A 16,146-nucleotide genomic window follows, 5' to 3' on the forward strand; every position below is an offset into this window, starting at 1 on the left:
GGATTTACCAACCTGAACAAGTAAAAGAGAGGCAGGTAAAAATTAAGCTCTCCTGCAGCCTCTGAAGACTGGACTTTCTCTGCTGGGAGAGAGAAAAATTACTGGTAATTAAGACTCCCGGGGGAATAATTAACGAGCCACACGTAGTGAAATAAGTGAGATTAAATCCGAATAGGCTATAAGATACCGATCTGGTCTTCCCTGGGTTTAAGTGATTGATATCATGTGCGTGCCAGAGGCCATAGGCCTTGGGGATTTTAATAGACCCGAATTGGGAGAGGCCGTGGGTATGGGTTATTTTTGATTAAGAAATTCGAGGAGGTTAAGAATAATAAGAATAATAATAACAGGTAGGAAACACGGATCAGTAAGCGGATAAGCGGCTTACCAGCGCCGACTAAGATATAATCAGTAAGTATTACTTTGAATGACTTAGGGTATATTAATGTCGTACCTATAAGCTTCCGCGACACGTGGATGACGACGCTCGAGTCTTGGAGCAACATCATCTACTTGACGCTGGATTTCGTCGTCAGGTAGTTCCAAGGACTCTTCTCTTGCGCGCTTTCTGTGGTATGACCCATGGAAATTTTGGGGTTTGGAGTATCTTTGTGGAGTCTGTGGACGTTCATCACTATCGTTGTTTCCAGGCGTAGTGGACATTGGGGTGTTGGTATTGTCCTCCGTGTTCCATGCCTGGCCATGATGACGTTTATATTCACGGTCATGATCCCGACCTTGTTCGGAGCCGGTATAACTACCATTTTCTTCTGGTGATTCGGCTCCATTGGCCTGTCCTTGTTCTTCGGAACCGGCGTAACTTGCATCATCTGGTATCTCCGGTTCATCAGCCTGCTCGCTATCATAAGTTGTCTCTTCGACGACAGGCTTGGGAGGAACGTATTTATGAGCCGCCATCATATCTTTCTGGCGGTTGATAAGGTCTTTGACAGGAATCGTCTCCCCGTCCGAGGGAAACTCGGAGAATATAGGATCTCCCATCATAAAGGGCCAGTCCTCTGTGTTTCGGATATTTTCGTTGAACTCATCAGCTCCCTTATTCAGGAAGTATTTTGAAACAGACATTCCCGGGGGCAATGAAGTATGTGGAGGCAGTTTGCAGATATCATCAAGATCACTGAATACTGATGGAAGTGGCCGGCCAACTGCGTGAGGCGATCTCCAGGCTGCAAATTGTAGAAGTGTAATTAGATAGGTGTGGTGGATGTAAAGGAGGGGAATAAAACATACAATTCTGTGCACTGTCAGTGGTGTCTAGGTCGTAAAATCCCTCCACGTGACTGTCTGGCCTACGTGAGGACGTATGTCCATCTCTGCCTTTACGACCTTTCCCTCGCCATGAATGGCTGCCACGTGGTGGTGCATCCCATGAAGGTGGGGGTCCTTCCATGGGATATTCAGGATAATCGCTTTCTCGACGTCGAGGAGGGCGGCGGGAATGATAACCTGGGGGAGGAGCATCATTATAGTGGTAGGGTGGCATAGGGCCATGGGAATCATAATCATATCCGGCCATCGGTGGAGGACCGTGAGGTTCATAAGGTGGGTATCCATATGGTGGTCTGTGATGCCACTCCTCTTGCTCAGGGGAGGCAGGTCCTGGATAGTCATAGTAGTTGTATGAATGTGACCCGTGAGAGAATGAACGATGAGGTGGTCCTCTTTGACTAGGTGGAAACTCGTCTCGATATTGATGCCGAGACCCCTCTGCTGTTCTTTGCCGTTTTGCTGGACGTGGATGTTTATGAAAGCCGCTGTGGACATCAAATTAGCCAAAATATGTAACCACAAGTTTGTAATAATAGCTGCTAACTCACGGTGATGTTTCGTGTTGATATTCGGGGCAATGTTGAACCATGTGGTCGTAAGATCCACAGGTATAGCATGAAGGCGGTGGCTGGTCCTGCGGGAATGGAGCGTTCATTGGGTGAAAAGACCCATGACCCGGACCACCTTTCTTCGATCGATAGCCATAGCTACCTCTACTCCCACGTTGCGCTTTGCTGCCAAAACCAGGTGCTGAACGCCGTCGCTGAAGCCCCTCGTCGGGCGAGCCCATCTGCTGGGGAACCATCTTGTGTTGTTGCTAGAAGTTGAGCATGAAAATAGAGAGAAAATGGAGATTATGAGAAGATGAAGGAGGAAGACGCCAGAATGTTTGTGCTTGGTTCGGTATCAGGCTTTGGGAATGGTGACGTTGATATAACCTTTGGCGAGATGGAGCATTGCCACTAAGCTTAAAAACAGCTGATATCTGAGGTATAGTGATACTCTGCGAGTGCTATAGTTAAGGGTATTCCAGTGGGTTCATCCAGCATGGGTTCACATTGATTGTTCGTTTCTGGAGGGCGGCTGTAGTCACTGGAGGTTTCCGTTACCAGTTTCAAGCAGTGCTCCCGAATCAGGCCAAAGTGAGGTATGGATCTGGCGTACGAGTCGTATCAAGTTCTTCGATCGAGCGACAATGGTTGTTGGCGGTTGTAATAATAAAAAGAATTGAGAAGAGACAAAGAGTATCCAAAAAGAAGAAGAAGAAGCCGGCCCGGTCTCGCTCTGTGTCCTTAAGCGCGCGCAAGAAAGACGGAAGTTGAGGTTGAAGTTGGAAGTTGCAAAAGTTCGCGACCTCAAGGGAAATTTATGGCGTCGGCTGTTTGTTGTTCCGCGCCGGACCGAAAAGGGGGGTCACGTGTAACGCCTTATCAGATCTAATATAGCCAGCGAGCCAGCGAGCCAGTTGTAGGAAGCACAGGGATAATAAGCCCGTGAAATGTACTTATAGACTTTTGTTGAGCTCGAGCTGGTGCTGGATAGAGCGGTAGGCTCTCTCCTGGAAACAAGAGCTGATCTACATGGACTGGGGAGATGTTTTGGTGGCCGCGGCGAGATCGACCCGACGCCCGAGTACGCAATTAGCTAAGCAAATACGATTAGTCATCCGCCGATATCAGAAACGACGCCGTGAGAAGCAGCAAGAACTTTGCAGCAAGCAGAAGAAGCCGACACTTTTGCGCTGCTGGAGCCTGCTATCTCTTGTTATCAGCTGTCTTATATAAATAAGCCATGCATGGTCCTCGCATCTAAGCCCCCAGACGCCCTGCATCAAACCATGCGAGTTCCTTTTTCTCCATACCGTCCCTCGTTACTTCAACCAGCCCAGCAGATACCGATACAGGTCAATCGCTCCCTTCCATCAACATAGTGCGCGCATCTTCCCTTTTTCCCCCCCGGAAGACAAAGGTACAGATAGGACTGGGGATTCCCTTCCCTCATCTACCGATCAGCACTCTTTTTCCTAGGCGTCATGCCTGGCCTTCCAAGTGAGTGCCAACCAGAACCATAGCCGTTTGTATATTTATGCTACATATTTTTTTTTGGGTATTTGATCCGTTGTCTGACCGTGCTTCTTTCTTTATAAATAGCTAGTATTGATTTGGATGAGTGCATCGAACGGATCTACAAACGCGAACTGCTGGCAGATTCGGTTATTGAAGCGATATGCTCCAAGGCAAAGGAGCTGTTAATGAAAGAGAGTAATGTCGTACATATTGCTGCTCCAGTTACTGTTGTCGGCGACATACATGGCCAGTTTTACGACTTGATTGAGATTTTTAAGATTGGAGGATTCTGTCCTAATACAAATTACCTCTTTCTTGGTATGTAGCTTGCCTTACTATTTGTTTGTCTAGGGGAAATGGCCTTTCTCTGACCGTTACAGGGGACTATGTCGATCGAGGACTGTTCAGCGTGGAGACAATCTCCTTGCTTATCTGTCTAAAGCTCAGATACCCCGAACGAGTCCATTTAATCCGAGGAAACCATGAATCGCGAGGTGTCACGCAGTCGTACGGTTTCTACACCGAATGCGCTCGAAAATACGGCAACGCCAATGTCTGGCACTATTTCACCGACATGTTCGATTTTCTTACTCTGAGTGTTGTTATAAATAACCAAATCTTCTGTGTCCACGGCGGCCTGTCTCCTTCCATTCATTCGATTGATCAGATCAAGATCATCGACCGGTTCCGCGAGATACCACACGAGGGTCCCATGGCCGATCTAGTCTGGTCAGACCCGGATACCGAACGTGATGAATTTTCTTTATCTCCTCGAGGTGCAGGTTACACTTTTGGAGCACAGGTGGTCAAGAAGTTTTTGGAAGTGAACAGCATGTCGCATATCTTGCGCGCACACCAGCTGTGTCAGGAAGGGTACCAGGTGCTATACGATGACCGATTGAGTACTGTGTGGAGTGCGCCGAACTACTGCTACCGGTGTGGAAATTTAGCGAGTGTGCTAGAAGTCAGTGATACTGGTGAACGATTCTTCAACATCTTTGATGCTGCGCCGGAGAACAATGATGTCCATCGTGGAGACCAGGCGACCCAGCAAGGGAAAGATGGACAGAATCCGGTGATTGAGTATTTCTTATGATATCCTCGATTAAATATGCAGAGCAGAAAGAAAAAAAAAAAAAAGAAAAAAGCAAGAGAGATTCCCCATCCAATCCAGCCAGATGAACTTCCAAGGAGTTTCAGTCTTGATAGGTTTTTAAGAGGGTATTTTCTTCAACAGAGTGTTATAAGCCAGAGTGGTACAAAGGCAGACACAGAGAAGAAGCGAGAAAAGAGGTAGTCATCTTCATCATTTAAATGAGGAAATTAACGCTATCTGGACGGAGAACAAAATCTCTTGTTGTTGAAATAAAGATCAATCATTGATGAGGCAACAGTAGTGTGAACACCAAGACGCGACTCGATTACGCCTGGTGAAAAGCGTGCCATATCCCAGGATCAGGGCCACAGTCCGTGTGCTGCTGGTAACTCGAGGATTACAGAACAAACCCTCTACCAGTCCTTGGCGATTTCGAAGGTCCATTCGAACTTGAGATGGTCGACATCGTCGTCATCGACGAATCTGGAAACGGCGTTATAGCGTCCTCGGGAGAGCATACCACAGGGAGCCTCCTCCTCGTTGACTTATCGAGGTTATGTTGTTAGCTGGATTACCGCGGAAAAGCAATTACAGACAAGGCACTTACACTTCTTCTCATATACTGGCTTATCTGTGGTGTTTGGAGCATAGCTTCCCTATAGATACACTATTGTCAGCGCAGCTCTCCCGTTTTGTTTTGCCTTGATCCCGAGGATATGTGAAACATACCAGCATCTCCTGGTCCTTGCTCACTCTGATGCCCTTTCTCTTAACAACCTGAACATATTTCAGGCCACTGAGAACGTCGTGCTGCACCTGGAAGGTAGCCTTGATGCGGAATCGGCAGCCTTCCTTGATGGTGAACGGTTTGTCCTTGAGACTGTCGACCGCTCCAGGTTCCGAGAGGTCAATGGTGATATCTTCTCGTCCGGCCACCTCGAGAGCAAGCGACTTGATGATACAGGTGCGAGGGTCGTTAGGGTTGGAAATGGGAGTACCGCTTCCCAGGCCTAGCGAGGCCTTCCATCGGTTGAGGGATTCGTCGTTCTGGTCTAGAACAAGCTGGTCAGCAACGGTTTCGAAGGTAGACAAAAGTAAATACAGAGCGGTAGCTTGAATATAAGTAATTTCCGTGTCCTCTAGGGACTTTGCAGCATTGTATATGGGGGTACAGCAGCAGGAAGACCGCCGTCTCGAGCTTCCCCGGGAGAGTACTGACCTAGCTTCTGGTACTCCTCAACGGTCTTCTTCTCACCGACTTTGAAGCCGTCGGTTCTGGTGGTGGCCAACTCGTCTTCGTGGTCTGCCATGGCGGATACACACAGTAGTCTGACTGAGTAGGAGAGAACGGTGAGCAGTCACTCTGGAGAAGAAGCTGTCGAGCTGTCCAAGCTGGAGCTGTCCAAGGGGCGTGTCGACGGTGTTGTTGTTCTGTTTTGAAGGTTTTCTACAAGGTCTTCTATTTTCCTTCTAAGTGGGGTAACAACAAAGTCATATTAAAGTCATATATCATCATCATCATCATTTATTATTGTTATTATTATTATGATTTATCGATCGAGCTCACTATCGAAGACGCAGAGACATGCACTGCTACTCGAGTATTCATTGATGACAGTGACGATGTCTACGAGTTACTGTGACAGCCTGTCCTTGACGTGAAGGCACGCCTCGACTGGTCGTACAGCGGCGGATGGGGGGCAGCCTTGTAGCTTGAGAGACACCCAGATCTACAGCGTCAGCGGCCCCCCTGCCAGCTCGCGGCGGCATATCGACGGCGGACAAGTCTAACTAGCGGGCTGAGAAGGAGACCGAAGAGTGAGTCAGGTAGCTCAACAGGCTGAAGAATAAGTTCTCGAGCTTGCTTTATTGTTCTATCGGATCCTTCTCGCGCAGACTGTGGTTGGCAATATAAATACCTCGATTCGTCTGGCTTGTTTGTATAGACCAACAGACCACTAGCAACAAAACACTGACAAGACGACAAGCCAAACGGCCGGCGGATAGCATACACAGTAACTAATGCCATTCACTGCAGAGGATTTCAACAGGGCCATGGCCCCCTCAACTGACGAGCGGAGGACATACAAGGGCAACTGTCACTGCGGCAACATCCGGTTCATGATCAACAATATCGCGCCCCTGGAGAAGGGCAAGGCCGTCCGCTGCAACTGCTCGAGCTGCGTCAAGCATGGCTACTTGCTCGTCTACCCAAGGATCGAGGACGTCGTCTTTACCCACGGCAGCATGGACTCGATGTCCGAGTATCGCTGTGCCACCATGTCTCGGCCGCATAAATTCTGCGGGAACTGTGGCACGCCAGTCATGATCCAGCTGGAGCATGGAGACACACCCCACCTGCGAGAGAACATCGCCGTTAACGTAGGTCTTGCTTCTCCTCATTATTCTCTCTATAGACCGCCGCTGACAAGCTGTATATAGATCCGAACCCTGGAAGACGTCGACGAAGTGCTGGACAAGATCCAATTTCTGGAATTTGACGGGAAGCACGAAATTGGGGAAAAGTATACCCTGCCTCCCGTCTAGCCAGACCAGGGCCTGACCACTCACTCTCCTCTCATGCCAGCCCTGCTGTGATGTGCTGTGCTGTGCTGCGTGTATATATAGCTATCCATATAACTAGCAACAATCTCCATTCGTGCGGTGCAATCCCATCCCTTCTCTCCCTGCAGTATGCTGCATGCACTCCGCAAAACTGCCTGCCCAACGCTCTCCTCCCGGCGCAGAAACAGGCTGCCCTGTCAGCGTCTCTTCTGCTCTTGCTGCGTCTTCCTCGTCTTTTGCTGCCCAAAAACGAAGAAAATAAATAAATAAAAAGTAGAAAAAAAAAGAAAGAAAAAGAAAAATAAAAAGAAAAAGAAATTAAAGAGTGACTCGCTGACTAAGCCACTCCCCCCCGAACTTTTCCCTTTTTTTCCTCTTTTGGCGTTTCTGCGAGCGAGAGAAACGCGCATTTCTTCTTCTTCCTCGACCTCGACTTCGACCTCGACCTCGACTTCGCCTTTTCTTTGCACAACAGAACAGCTTCTGCCTCCGTCTCGCCGCCGCTTCGCCTGCTGGGCCTAGGTCTTGCTGCTCCGTCGTTTTGTGTCGCGCCGACCAGAGGTAGAGAGATAAGTGTTGAGGGCGCATTCCCACCCTTGAAGCCCATACTTGTCCACGTCGACGGCGACTACTCGATCACGCCCCGTCCAAGATGCGACCACTTCCCGCGCGCCGCAACCCACAGCTCCAGGGCAGTAATTGCCCGGAATGTACGTCAAGGAAGTGTCCTCGTGTAGGCGTATCGTCTCTAATCTGTCTCTGTAGATGAGGAACTCGTTGCGCGCCGCCGCCTGGGGAGGACAAACCTCGCTGTCGCCCCGGCCAAAATCGGCTCCTCGAATGCGACCATGCCCTCGAACCTGGGGCCATTCGAGTACGCACACCTCAGAGCGCCGCTTCCGGCTGATCTGAAGGGCTCGGAGATCTTCCCGCCCAAGCAGCACCACATCGACTCCTATTTTCTCATGGTGAGATAGCGAGACCTGATCCCTGCGCGTTGTTTTAGACCAAGCACACACTGGGCAGCGTACTAATTGATATATAGCGACGGAGTCGTGATGGCCATATAAGCGCGTCGGGAATGTTCAAGATCGCCTTCCCATGGGCTAAACACTCGGAGGAGGCAGATGAGCGCGAGTATCTCCGGACGCGTCCTGAAACCAGTGAAGACGAGATCGCAGGAAACGTATGGATTTCGCCAGAACTAGGTATGTAGTGGCCGTTTTCCGCCCTTTTTTTGAGAGCCTGTCAATTTAGCAAAACTAACATTTTGCCTTCAGCTCTTGAGCTAGCAAGAGAATATGGCATCGTGACATGGGTTCGCGCTCTCCTGGATCCCACAGACATCCTAGAACGTGGGGACAGCTCGTCACCGGATGCAGAGGCGATTCCGGAACCTCCCAAGTTTGACTTGCCGCCGCTTGACGCACCGCTCCTCTCCCCACCTGAAGAGACTACCACTCGTGGAAGAGGTAGACGGTCAGCTTCACCATCCAAGTCCGCTTCAGGCCGGAAGATGGCCATTCCCCGCAAGTCGCGAAGGGCGCAGAAGGAGTCCAATGCCAATGCCAGCAGTTCTCTTCAAACCAGTCTAGACGCTGCTGCCGCTTCCCCGGCTCCCAAGAAGCGTGATGAGGAGGAAAAAGAGGCTCCCGAGGCCAATGGCCATGACGAAGACGCGGAAGAGGAAACCACCCTTGTCAAGAGACCCAAAGAACGCGTTACTGTTGAAATCGAGTCGAAAGTGGATGCTGTAGGAGATTCGGAGAGTGCTATTACCAATGTCACTGTTCAGATGCCCGCCGGCATCTCCGATTTACCTATGCCAGAGAACACGGAGAAGATGCTGGAAACAGCCAAAGAAATGGTAGAAGAGGCTACCAAACTCCAGGAGCAGAATGAGGAGACCGAAGAACAGGCTGGATCTCCTGCTGCTGCCAAGAAATCTTCTCGGAAACGAAAGGCTGAGGAGATAGTAGTAGAAGAGGATGAGGAGGAGGCTGAAGATCCTCATGCCTTGAAGAGGGCTAAGATACTTGAAGACAAGCTCAGAAACGAGAGAGTACGGAACCGTGCTCTATTCGGTGTTACTGCTACTCTTGCCATGGCGTAAGTCCATATCCCTTACATCCATTAAAACTACACTGGCTAACATCTTTCAGTGCTGCGATACCTTATTTCTTTTAGTTGATTTGATATCTTTATATTTTAATCATCAGTGCTATCTTGGTCACTGATGGAGGTTTTCGACCCTCCCTTTTCTTTCCTTCATCTTTGTGCTTTTTCTTTCATCCCTCTCCAGTCAGATTGGAATTGGCACTGTGTTGCACTTGATAGTTATTATCTTTTCCAGCTGTTATTTCTCATTCTTCTTTTACTGTATTTGCTACTGCCTATCCCCCCCTCCCCTTTGCTCACTATGTATCCCTTTACATCCCCTCCTGAGTATTCCTCATGCACGGTCCCACACCCGTTTGCCCGAATACACGCCGCTACTCCCTGTACAGCCTCGCGTTTCCCCTTCCAGCCCAAGCTCCCTCACTTGAGTACGTACCTAATTCACTCGCTATTACGCCGGCTGTCTCCCAGAAACAGACCCCAACTGGTCTTTTCAAACGAAGCTCTATCCCTCTTCCCACTTCCTAGGCCCTTCATCCCTAGATAACACTACTACACGCTGCGTCCTTACTTCCACCAACCATATAAAATCAATCCTATAATATAACCCGCTAATCCACTCCCCTCCCTCTCAAAACATTGCTTTAGCACAATATTGGAGTTTTCGGCGTCAAAGGTGTGCATAGCATGTACCCCTTTTCTCCATGAGCCCTACCATCCTATTATTTAAGACTCACCGGCTTCAACCCCTACTAATACTCTATAACACACGTCTACACCGACGTTGCGGACGTCTAGCTCATTGACAGAGCTTAAAATTCCACCAAGGCACAACAATATCACGACCTCGCCAAAAAGGGAAACATGCACATATGGAGGTGATACGTCCATGGATTTGGCCATACTATTTCCTTTTTTCCCCCGTCTTGGTCGTTGCATATGTCTCCCTCAGTCTCACTATCAGTTCCGGCATGTAGACTTGCGCTTATTACCGTGGAAGGCAGTGTTTATCCAACGGTTCAAAATGGCCTCCTATCTACATGCCCACTGTTTTCCGACGGAGAGACTGGCTGTGCCATGGCTGTTTTCCTTGTCTCCTTTCTTTTGTGTAAATACATTCAATCACCTATGATGGCAAATTAGTACTACTTTAAATTAACGGTGAATCACGGTCTGAATAATGTGTTATTTCTTCCCCCCTTAATCATCCATATCGTCATCGAATCCTTGTGATCTCTGTCTGTTTTGCCTCTCGAATGTTTATTATTCTCGAGCTTATCGATAAAAGGAAAGCTTGGCAGCTTTTCATCCTTTCAAACACTTGATCTCCAGGTCAAACGACGATTTGCGCCGCATTTCAACTACAAAGTCCCCTCCGTCAAGACGCTACGCTTCCTCTGCCCGCCCATTAGGCCGAGTAAGTCCTCATACCTCACTGTTTATGCTGTGAAAAGCCGAGGATCATGTCGCTGCCAGGCTTGGAGCTCTCGCAGCCCACCGTCGAATCCCAGAGAGCTCCTGCAGCACCGGTACAGCATACCCTTTCTCAAGGCTCAGAATGGAGATTTGAAGTTGCGTATGGAAACTCAGTTAGAGTCAAGGTATGGCGCCCTAATGCCAACTTTACAAGTCATATCACTAATACCGGTGTCTTGGGCGTGGAGTGTAGCTATTATCTGGCACTGCAGAGTTGTTTGGAACAGAACTAGCTACGTCGCAAACATATACCTTTTCAGGGACTAAGGCTGCCATATACACCTGGCATGGATGTACATTGGAAGTAACGGAAGGAGATCCAGTTTCTATAGGAGTCATTGGGAGTGCCCCTGTTCCCGCTGGATCAGGCAGTGGGGGATGTCAAGTGGAATATACCGCCGAAGAAACGCCAATGGTAGACTATGCGAACGTACACTTCGCACTAGAAACACTACGAGATGAGGCAAAGGCCAACGGTCGAGGCGGGCCCCGTGTGCTAATTCTAGGGCCGGAGGATGCCGGAAAAACGAGCCTGGCAAAGATATTGACGGGTTACGCAACGAAGATGGGACGTCAGCCATTTGTGGTCAACCTTGATCCGTCAGAGGGGATGTTGAGTGTGCCCGGTACATTGACAGCAACGGCTTTCCGGACACTTATTGATGTTGAGCAAGGGTGGGGAAGTAGTCCGTTGTCTGGACCAACGCCCATACCCGTTAAACTCCCACTGGTGTATTTCTATGGCTTACAGAGCCCTCTCAGTGGTGGGGAGGAACTTTACAAGTCTATTGTCTCGAGACTCGCTCTGACAGTAGCGGGCCGGCTAGCTGAAGATGAGGAAGCAAAGGAGGCTGGAATCATTGTTGATACCCCCGGAGAAATCAGCCAAGGGAAAGGTGGCGGTGAAGATATCATCAACCATATAGTTACAGAATTCTCGAGTATGTTTCCATCCCCGAGTATATATGATGATGAAAACTCACCTTCTCTTAGTTTCGACGATTCTCGTTCTTGGGTCGGAACGTCTTTATAGTACGATGGTTAAGAACTATGACGGGAAGCCGATTTCTACAACCTCTACAATGCCCGTATCGGATGAGAAGATATCCGTAGTCAAACTTTCCAAATCGGGGGGCTGCGTTGATCGTGATGAATCGTTTATGAAATCTACTCGTGAATCTCAAGTTCGATCATATTTCTTCGGAACATCCGCTCCATCAACTGCATCTTCAGCTCTTTCATCTACTGCTCCTGGCTCAGTCATATCCCTCTCCCCTCACGGTCAACATGTTGATTTTGACAGTCTATCTATCTACAACATTACTATTAACAGTGATGAATACGATGGCATGAAGCATATAACGAATTCTACAAGCGAGTTCTCATTTCTTCCTGGTGGCAGCAATGATGATGGAGAGGATGACGCGCCTCCGTCGGCTGCCGGTTTAGGCCCTGGTGCGTCATCAACAGGCCTCCCTTCCCAACAAATACCACTTAAGAAGCTGGTTGCTACACCTGATTGCCCTGTTCCACAAGCGCTGGAAAATACATTGTTGGCAATCACTCATGCTCCTCCAAATGCGCCTTTGAATGAAATTCGGGATGCTAGCATTATGGGGTTCCTCTACGTTGCCGGTGTAGATTCGAAGAAAGGGAAGCTTCGACTATTATCTCCAGTAGCTGGGAGAGTACCCGCGAGAGCCATAATATGGGGAAATAAATGGCCTGGAGAAATACTCGGATTGGTTGGATAAACTAGTATCATTCTGCGCAGCGTGATGTGATGATATACTAGAGTCTAGATTATTTGATTAATTGAACACAGATGAGGCTTTCTTCTCTCTCGCGAGATTAATTCTTATAGTATTCCATCTCTTCTCTACACTATATCGTATATCATCTCATCGTACAAATAAACGCCCAAATGAAACAAGAAAAATACAAAATACGACAATTCCAAGTACAACTGGGTTGAACATATATTCATAGCACCGTAAATGAAAGAACTAAAATGAAAAACTCCCAAAATGCATCGAAGAGATATAGAAGGGGAATGGAAAGTATGAAGGAAAAAGGGGCTGTATGTATAAGAAAGAAAAATTGACCAAAATAACAAGAGAAATGCGCCTGTACATGTAAAATTCAAATGATCATGAGCTCATTCCCATCGTCTCCATTCAGCTGCATTTTTCCTTAATTCAGCATCACGATCGTAACCTAATGAAACATCTTCCATGAGTAGTCTCTTGTTCTCACGGAAAGCATTCTCCGCCTGGTATCGAGCCAAAACTGCTGCCCTCAGATAGCCAAAGTCCGAACGCCTGACGGCTTCACGGAACATCATTCTCATTCGTGGGCTGTATAGCTGGCACGATGCCTGGCGGGATGCTGGGCCCGCTCTGTCTGGAGTCATTTGGACGGTCGGGGATACTAGAGAAGCTACCGGGCTGTTCCCGAACGGCCAGACAACGTCATCGTAGCAGTCCTCGCAGACAGTAAATTCAGGCAATTCGTCAATACCATGCCATGGGCCAACGATGAGGTGATCACGAGGACAGTCATAAATGCGGTTCTTACGCTTGGCGTATCGAATGAAGTCTCGTAGATCGGGCTTACGGCCCGGGTCATGTCGATGGCGGGTAGCTGCAACATCGAGGAGGTCAAGATATTGGATGAAGCGAGTACTGCCGCATCGAAGGTCGCAAGTTCGTTCCTGTGAAGTCGAACTTGGCTGGAATGAATCACGCAGCGAGGGCATGAGGATCCTGACGTTGCGGAAGCAGGATGCACATGCATTGAAGTTGGGCATGAGCCTGCCGGTGTCCGGGTCGATGACTCGGTACCATGTTTGGGTGGAAGGAGTGCGGCCAGGGCAACCTTTATAAATTGATGACGGTCGAGTTAGCTGGTAGAGCAGTTCAAGGTGATTTAAACCCAGCTTCATTGTCTGAACCCATGCTAATCGCGCCCATGGTTGGCTCATGGAGCATCGAACTGGTAGCCCGAGAGGCTGAGGCGGCGCAGGGATGACAAGTTTATCGAAGCGAGTCTTCTTAATCTGTTGGGTACAGGATGGGCAAATGTTCATATGTGTCAAGCCCACTATGGTAGACCAATCGTTGTAATCAGCCATGGCAATTGATCTTGGGCAAGGCGCCAATGCTGGAGTTTCCTCGCAACGACGTCGTGGTGACACTTGTCTATGAGGTTTGACGGCACCGCGGCTTGTAATCTCTTGTCCAGCAAGAGTTGAGCTTAGTACTGGTGCACTTGAGATCGTATTGTCCTGGTATCCCATGTATGGAGGCTGTAGCGGCATGTCTACTGCAGGTAGGTAAGGAGTTGTAGACCAGCCAGCATCGTGCCCGGTACACTCATAGCAAGTAGTAGGGGATATGTACTCCCAACCCTCAGGATTGTAGTCTTGACCACTGGGGACAAAAGTGACGGGAGCGAAGACTTGCTGTTGGGTGAGAGTCCCGTCATATGGTGGAGCAGTTGTGGTGACCGGTAGCTTCGGCATTGGGTCGGAGAAGTGCTCGTCAGTTGTATCTTGATATTTATCGGCGTATGGTTCGAGATTTGCTCGTTCTAACCGAGGCAACGAGCTGTTGCTACGACGTCTCTCTGAGCGAGAGGAATTTTTCCCTTTACCAGAACTGGTCTCAGAGATGTAGCTATACATTTCTTCCGTTGCCATTGGTTTTCGACGACGGCTCGACCCTCGTTGGCGGGGAGCTGTCTCCATGGTATCATCTTTCCTTGATCTGCGGCTCGTTTTGGTGTCTTGGGATTCTTTTCTGACGGATTCGTCGGCGGCCGGAGGCGAATATCTCGACTTGTGGGAGCCGCGGTGGGATGAAAACACTTCATCGTCGCTATACCATTCCCCGGCATGCTGACGGCGATGCGGTCTTCTATCACCACCATCAACCGAGACATCGAATCGCTGAACTGATTCCCACGCATCTGAAAAGTCGCTTCGGTTGTCAAGCTCATCAGCAGAGTATTTCTTGGAGGTTGCTGCTGGATGATGACCTGAAACCTTCTGCTGGCTTGTATACCCTAGTGAGTAGTTAGCCCCTTGTGATCGAGGCCCCTCAGGGCCCTGAATCACCGATTTACGCTGGGATTTCGAGCTGGAGTTAGATTTTTGGCTTGACATGGCATCCTTTCCAGTGGCATTGGCAGTGGCTTCGGGTTCCGGGGAGTACTTCATATTAGCTTTAGATGGGACAGGGCCCATTCTAACTCTAGAATGTTCATCTCTTCCAGGTGGCTCTGAAAATCGGACCTTACTAGCAGGTCTCCTTTCTGATTGGCTTCGTTTAAGTGACGATGTATGTAGTGTATTGTCCGTGGCTTTCCTGTGACTTGGCATATCCTCTGCTGCGGCATTCTTTCTGGACATTATATTTTCATCATGATGGGCTGACTGGTTGCAAGGCCCCGGGGATTCCACTGGTAATATAACGGGCCACTGGTCGATTGTTCCTCTCGATACGACGGAGTCATCGTCTTCAATGTATGAGGACAGAGAAGAATCCGACACTTCGTACGAGCGGGCAACGCGCTCGTCCTCCACACGAGGGGCCGGTGGCCACTTGTGCTTTGGAGTAGCGACGGCACACATTTCTCATGCAGATGCAGAGAAGAACGAACAAGATGGCAAGTGTGCTAAAAACCAAAAAACAAATAGGGGTAGATCCAAAGTGGACAGGTATCGATGAGATCAAGGCACTTCCGGAACGGGATTTATCTGTTACAATATTGATGAATTAGACATAATCCTGGAGAAGATCCGGTGGCTCACGCGACTCAAACTCACACCAGGGTCGCGGTAGCAGAGAATTGACATGAGGTGTAATTCTTGTTTTGAATGCAAAAAAGAAGTAATGAAGGGGGCCTGAGTATCAACGATGGTCACTAGAGGGCTGGAGAGCAAATATCAGAGGTCCTACACAACAGAAAAAGACTTGTAAAATAGACTTAAGTCCCGGAGGAGGCGTTTGGTATATAAAGCGAGTGTCAAGGAGGGTCGGTTATGCGCTGGGTATGCGGAATGCAGCGGGAAACTTGGTTGGGCATCAGGGGTAATTCCAAGAGGACCCGTTATTGGGCCGAAACGAATTTTGATATATGCAGCCCTGCCGGGTACGTAACTCGACGCAGCAGGGCGCTCTCCGACATGTGTCGACGGTCGATGTCCATCCATGCAGCGCATGTCAGAAGCATATGTGGACATGAAACAGGAAGATTTTAGAACTGCATAGGGTGAAGTCTGGCTCCTGCGTCGGATTCTGCTCTTGACGCCCTGGCCGTGAAAAGGCCAGAACTGAAGTTGAACAGCGAACTTCGGGTATGAAATCGAGCGGCGACTCGATGCCTTACCGGACAGTCTCGCTATCTCGCTAGCTGCTGGTTACGAGAATTCCCTGATATCATTTGCTGCGCCGCCATTTTACGGTGGTGGTTTGTTTTTGTGATCCCGAATTTGGCAGACTTCTGCCTTTCTGTNNNTTTTTTTTTTTTTTT

The 16,146-nt window shown here is 49.0% G+C and overlaps 7 protein-coding genes across 7 annotated transcripts; 4 read left to right on the plus strand and 3 right to left on the minus strand.

The window, feature by feature from the left end:
• Positions 1–432: 432 nt before the first annotated feature.
• TRV_03018 (uncharacterized protein) lies at positions 433–1,785 on the minus strand (the record flags this gene model as incomplete). Its single annotated transcript, XM_003022810.1, has 2 exons — positions 433–1,275; positions 1,315–1,785. 2 exons carry the CDS (start codon positions 1,783–1,785, stop codon positions 433–435), a joined length of 1,314 nt encoding a protein of 437 aa, XP_003022856.1.
• Positions 1,786–3,322: 1,537 nt separating this feature from the next.
• Positions 3,323–4,653, plus strand: TRV_03019 (uncharacterized protein; the record flags this gene model as incomplete). The annotated part of the gene is made up of 4 exons (XM_003022811.1): positions 3,323–3,338; positions 3,441–3,674; positions 3,737–4,431; positions 4,474–4,653. 4 exons carry the CDS (start codon positions 3,323–3,325, stop codon positions 4,651–4,653), a joined length of 1,125 nt encoding a protein of 374 aa, XP_003022857.1.
• A 212-nt stretch (positions 4,654–4,865) lies between these two features.
• Positions 4,866–5,762, minus strand: TRV_03020 (uncharacterized protein; the record flags this gene model as incomplete). Its single annotated transcript, XM_003022812.1, has 4 exons — positions 4,866–4,996; positions 5,060–5,108; positions 5,182–5,591; positions 5,672–5,762. The coding sequence occupies 4 exons, from the start codon at positions 5,760–5,762 to the stop codon at positions 4,866–4,868; spliced, it is 681 nt and encodes a 226-aa protein (XP_003022858.1).
• Positions 5,763–6,474: 712 nt separating this feature from the next.
• Positions 6,475–6,999, plus strand: TRV_03021 (uncharacterized protein; the record flags this gene model as incomplete). Its single annotated transcript, XM_003022813.1, has 2 exons — positions 6,475–6,834; positions 6,895–6,999. 2 exons carry the CDS (start codon positions 6,475–6,477, stop codon positions 6,997–6,999), a joined length of 465 nt encoding a protein of 154 aa, XP_003022859.1.
• Positions 7,000–8,098: 1,099 nt separating this feature from the next.
• TRV_03022 (APSES transcription factor, putative) lies at positions 8,099–9,130 on the plus strand (the record flags this gene model as incomplete). The annotated part of the gene is made up of 2 exons (XM_003022814.1): positions 8,099–8,225; positions 8,298–9,130. The coding sequence occupies 2 exons, from the start codon at positions 8,099–8,101 to the stop codon at positions 9,128–9,130; spliced, it is 960 nt and encodes a 319-aa protein (XP_003022860.1).
• Positions 9,131–10,598: 1,468 nt separating this feature from the next.
• On the plus strand, positions 10,599–12,365 carry TRV_03023 (uncharacterized protein; the record flags this gene model as incomplete). The annotated part of the gene is made up of 3 exons (XM_003022815.1): positions 10,599–10,736; positions 10,805–11,552; positions 11,605–12,365. The coding sequence occupies 3 exons, from the start codon at positions 10,599–10,601 to the stop codon at positions 12,363–12,365; spliced, it is 1,647 nt and encodes a 548-aa protein (XP_003022861.1).
• A 404-nt stretch (positions 12,366–12,769) lies between these two features.
• On the minus strand, positions 12,770–15,244 carry TRV_03024 (uncharacterized protein; the record flags this gene model as incomplete). The annotated part of the gene is made up of 1 exon (XM_003022816.1): positions 12,770–15,244. One exon carries the CDS (start codon positions 15,242–15,244, stop codon positions 12,770–12,772), a length of 2,475 nt encoding a protein of 824 aa, XP_003022862.1.
• Between the last annotated feature and the right edge of the window lie 902 nt (positions 15,245–16,146).

This window comes from Trichophyton verrucosum (assembly GCF_000151505.1).
Source record: "Trichophyton verrucosum HKI 0517 chromosome Unknown contig00260_1.f1.exp, whole genome shotgun sequence".
NCBI lineage: Eukaryota > Fungi > Ascomycota > Eurotiomycetes > Onygenales > Arthrodermataceae > Trichophyton > Trichophyton verrucosum.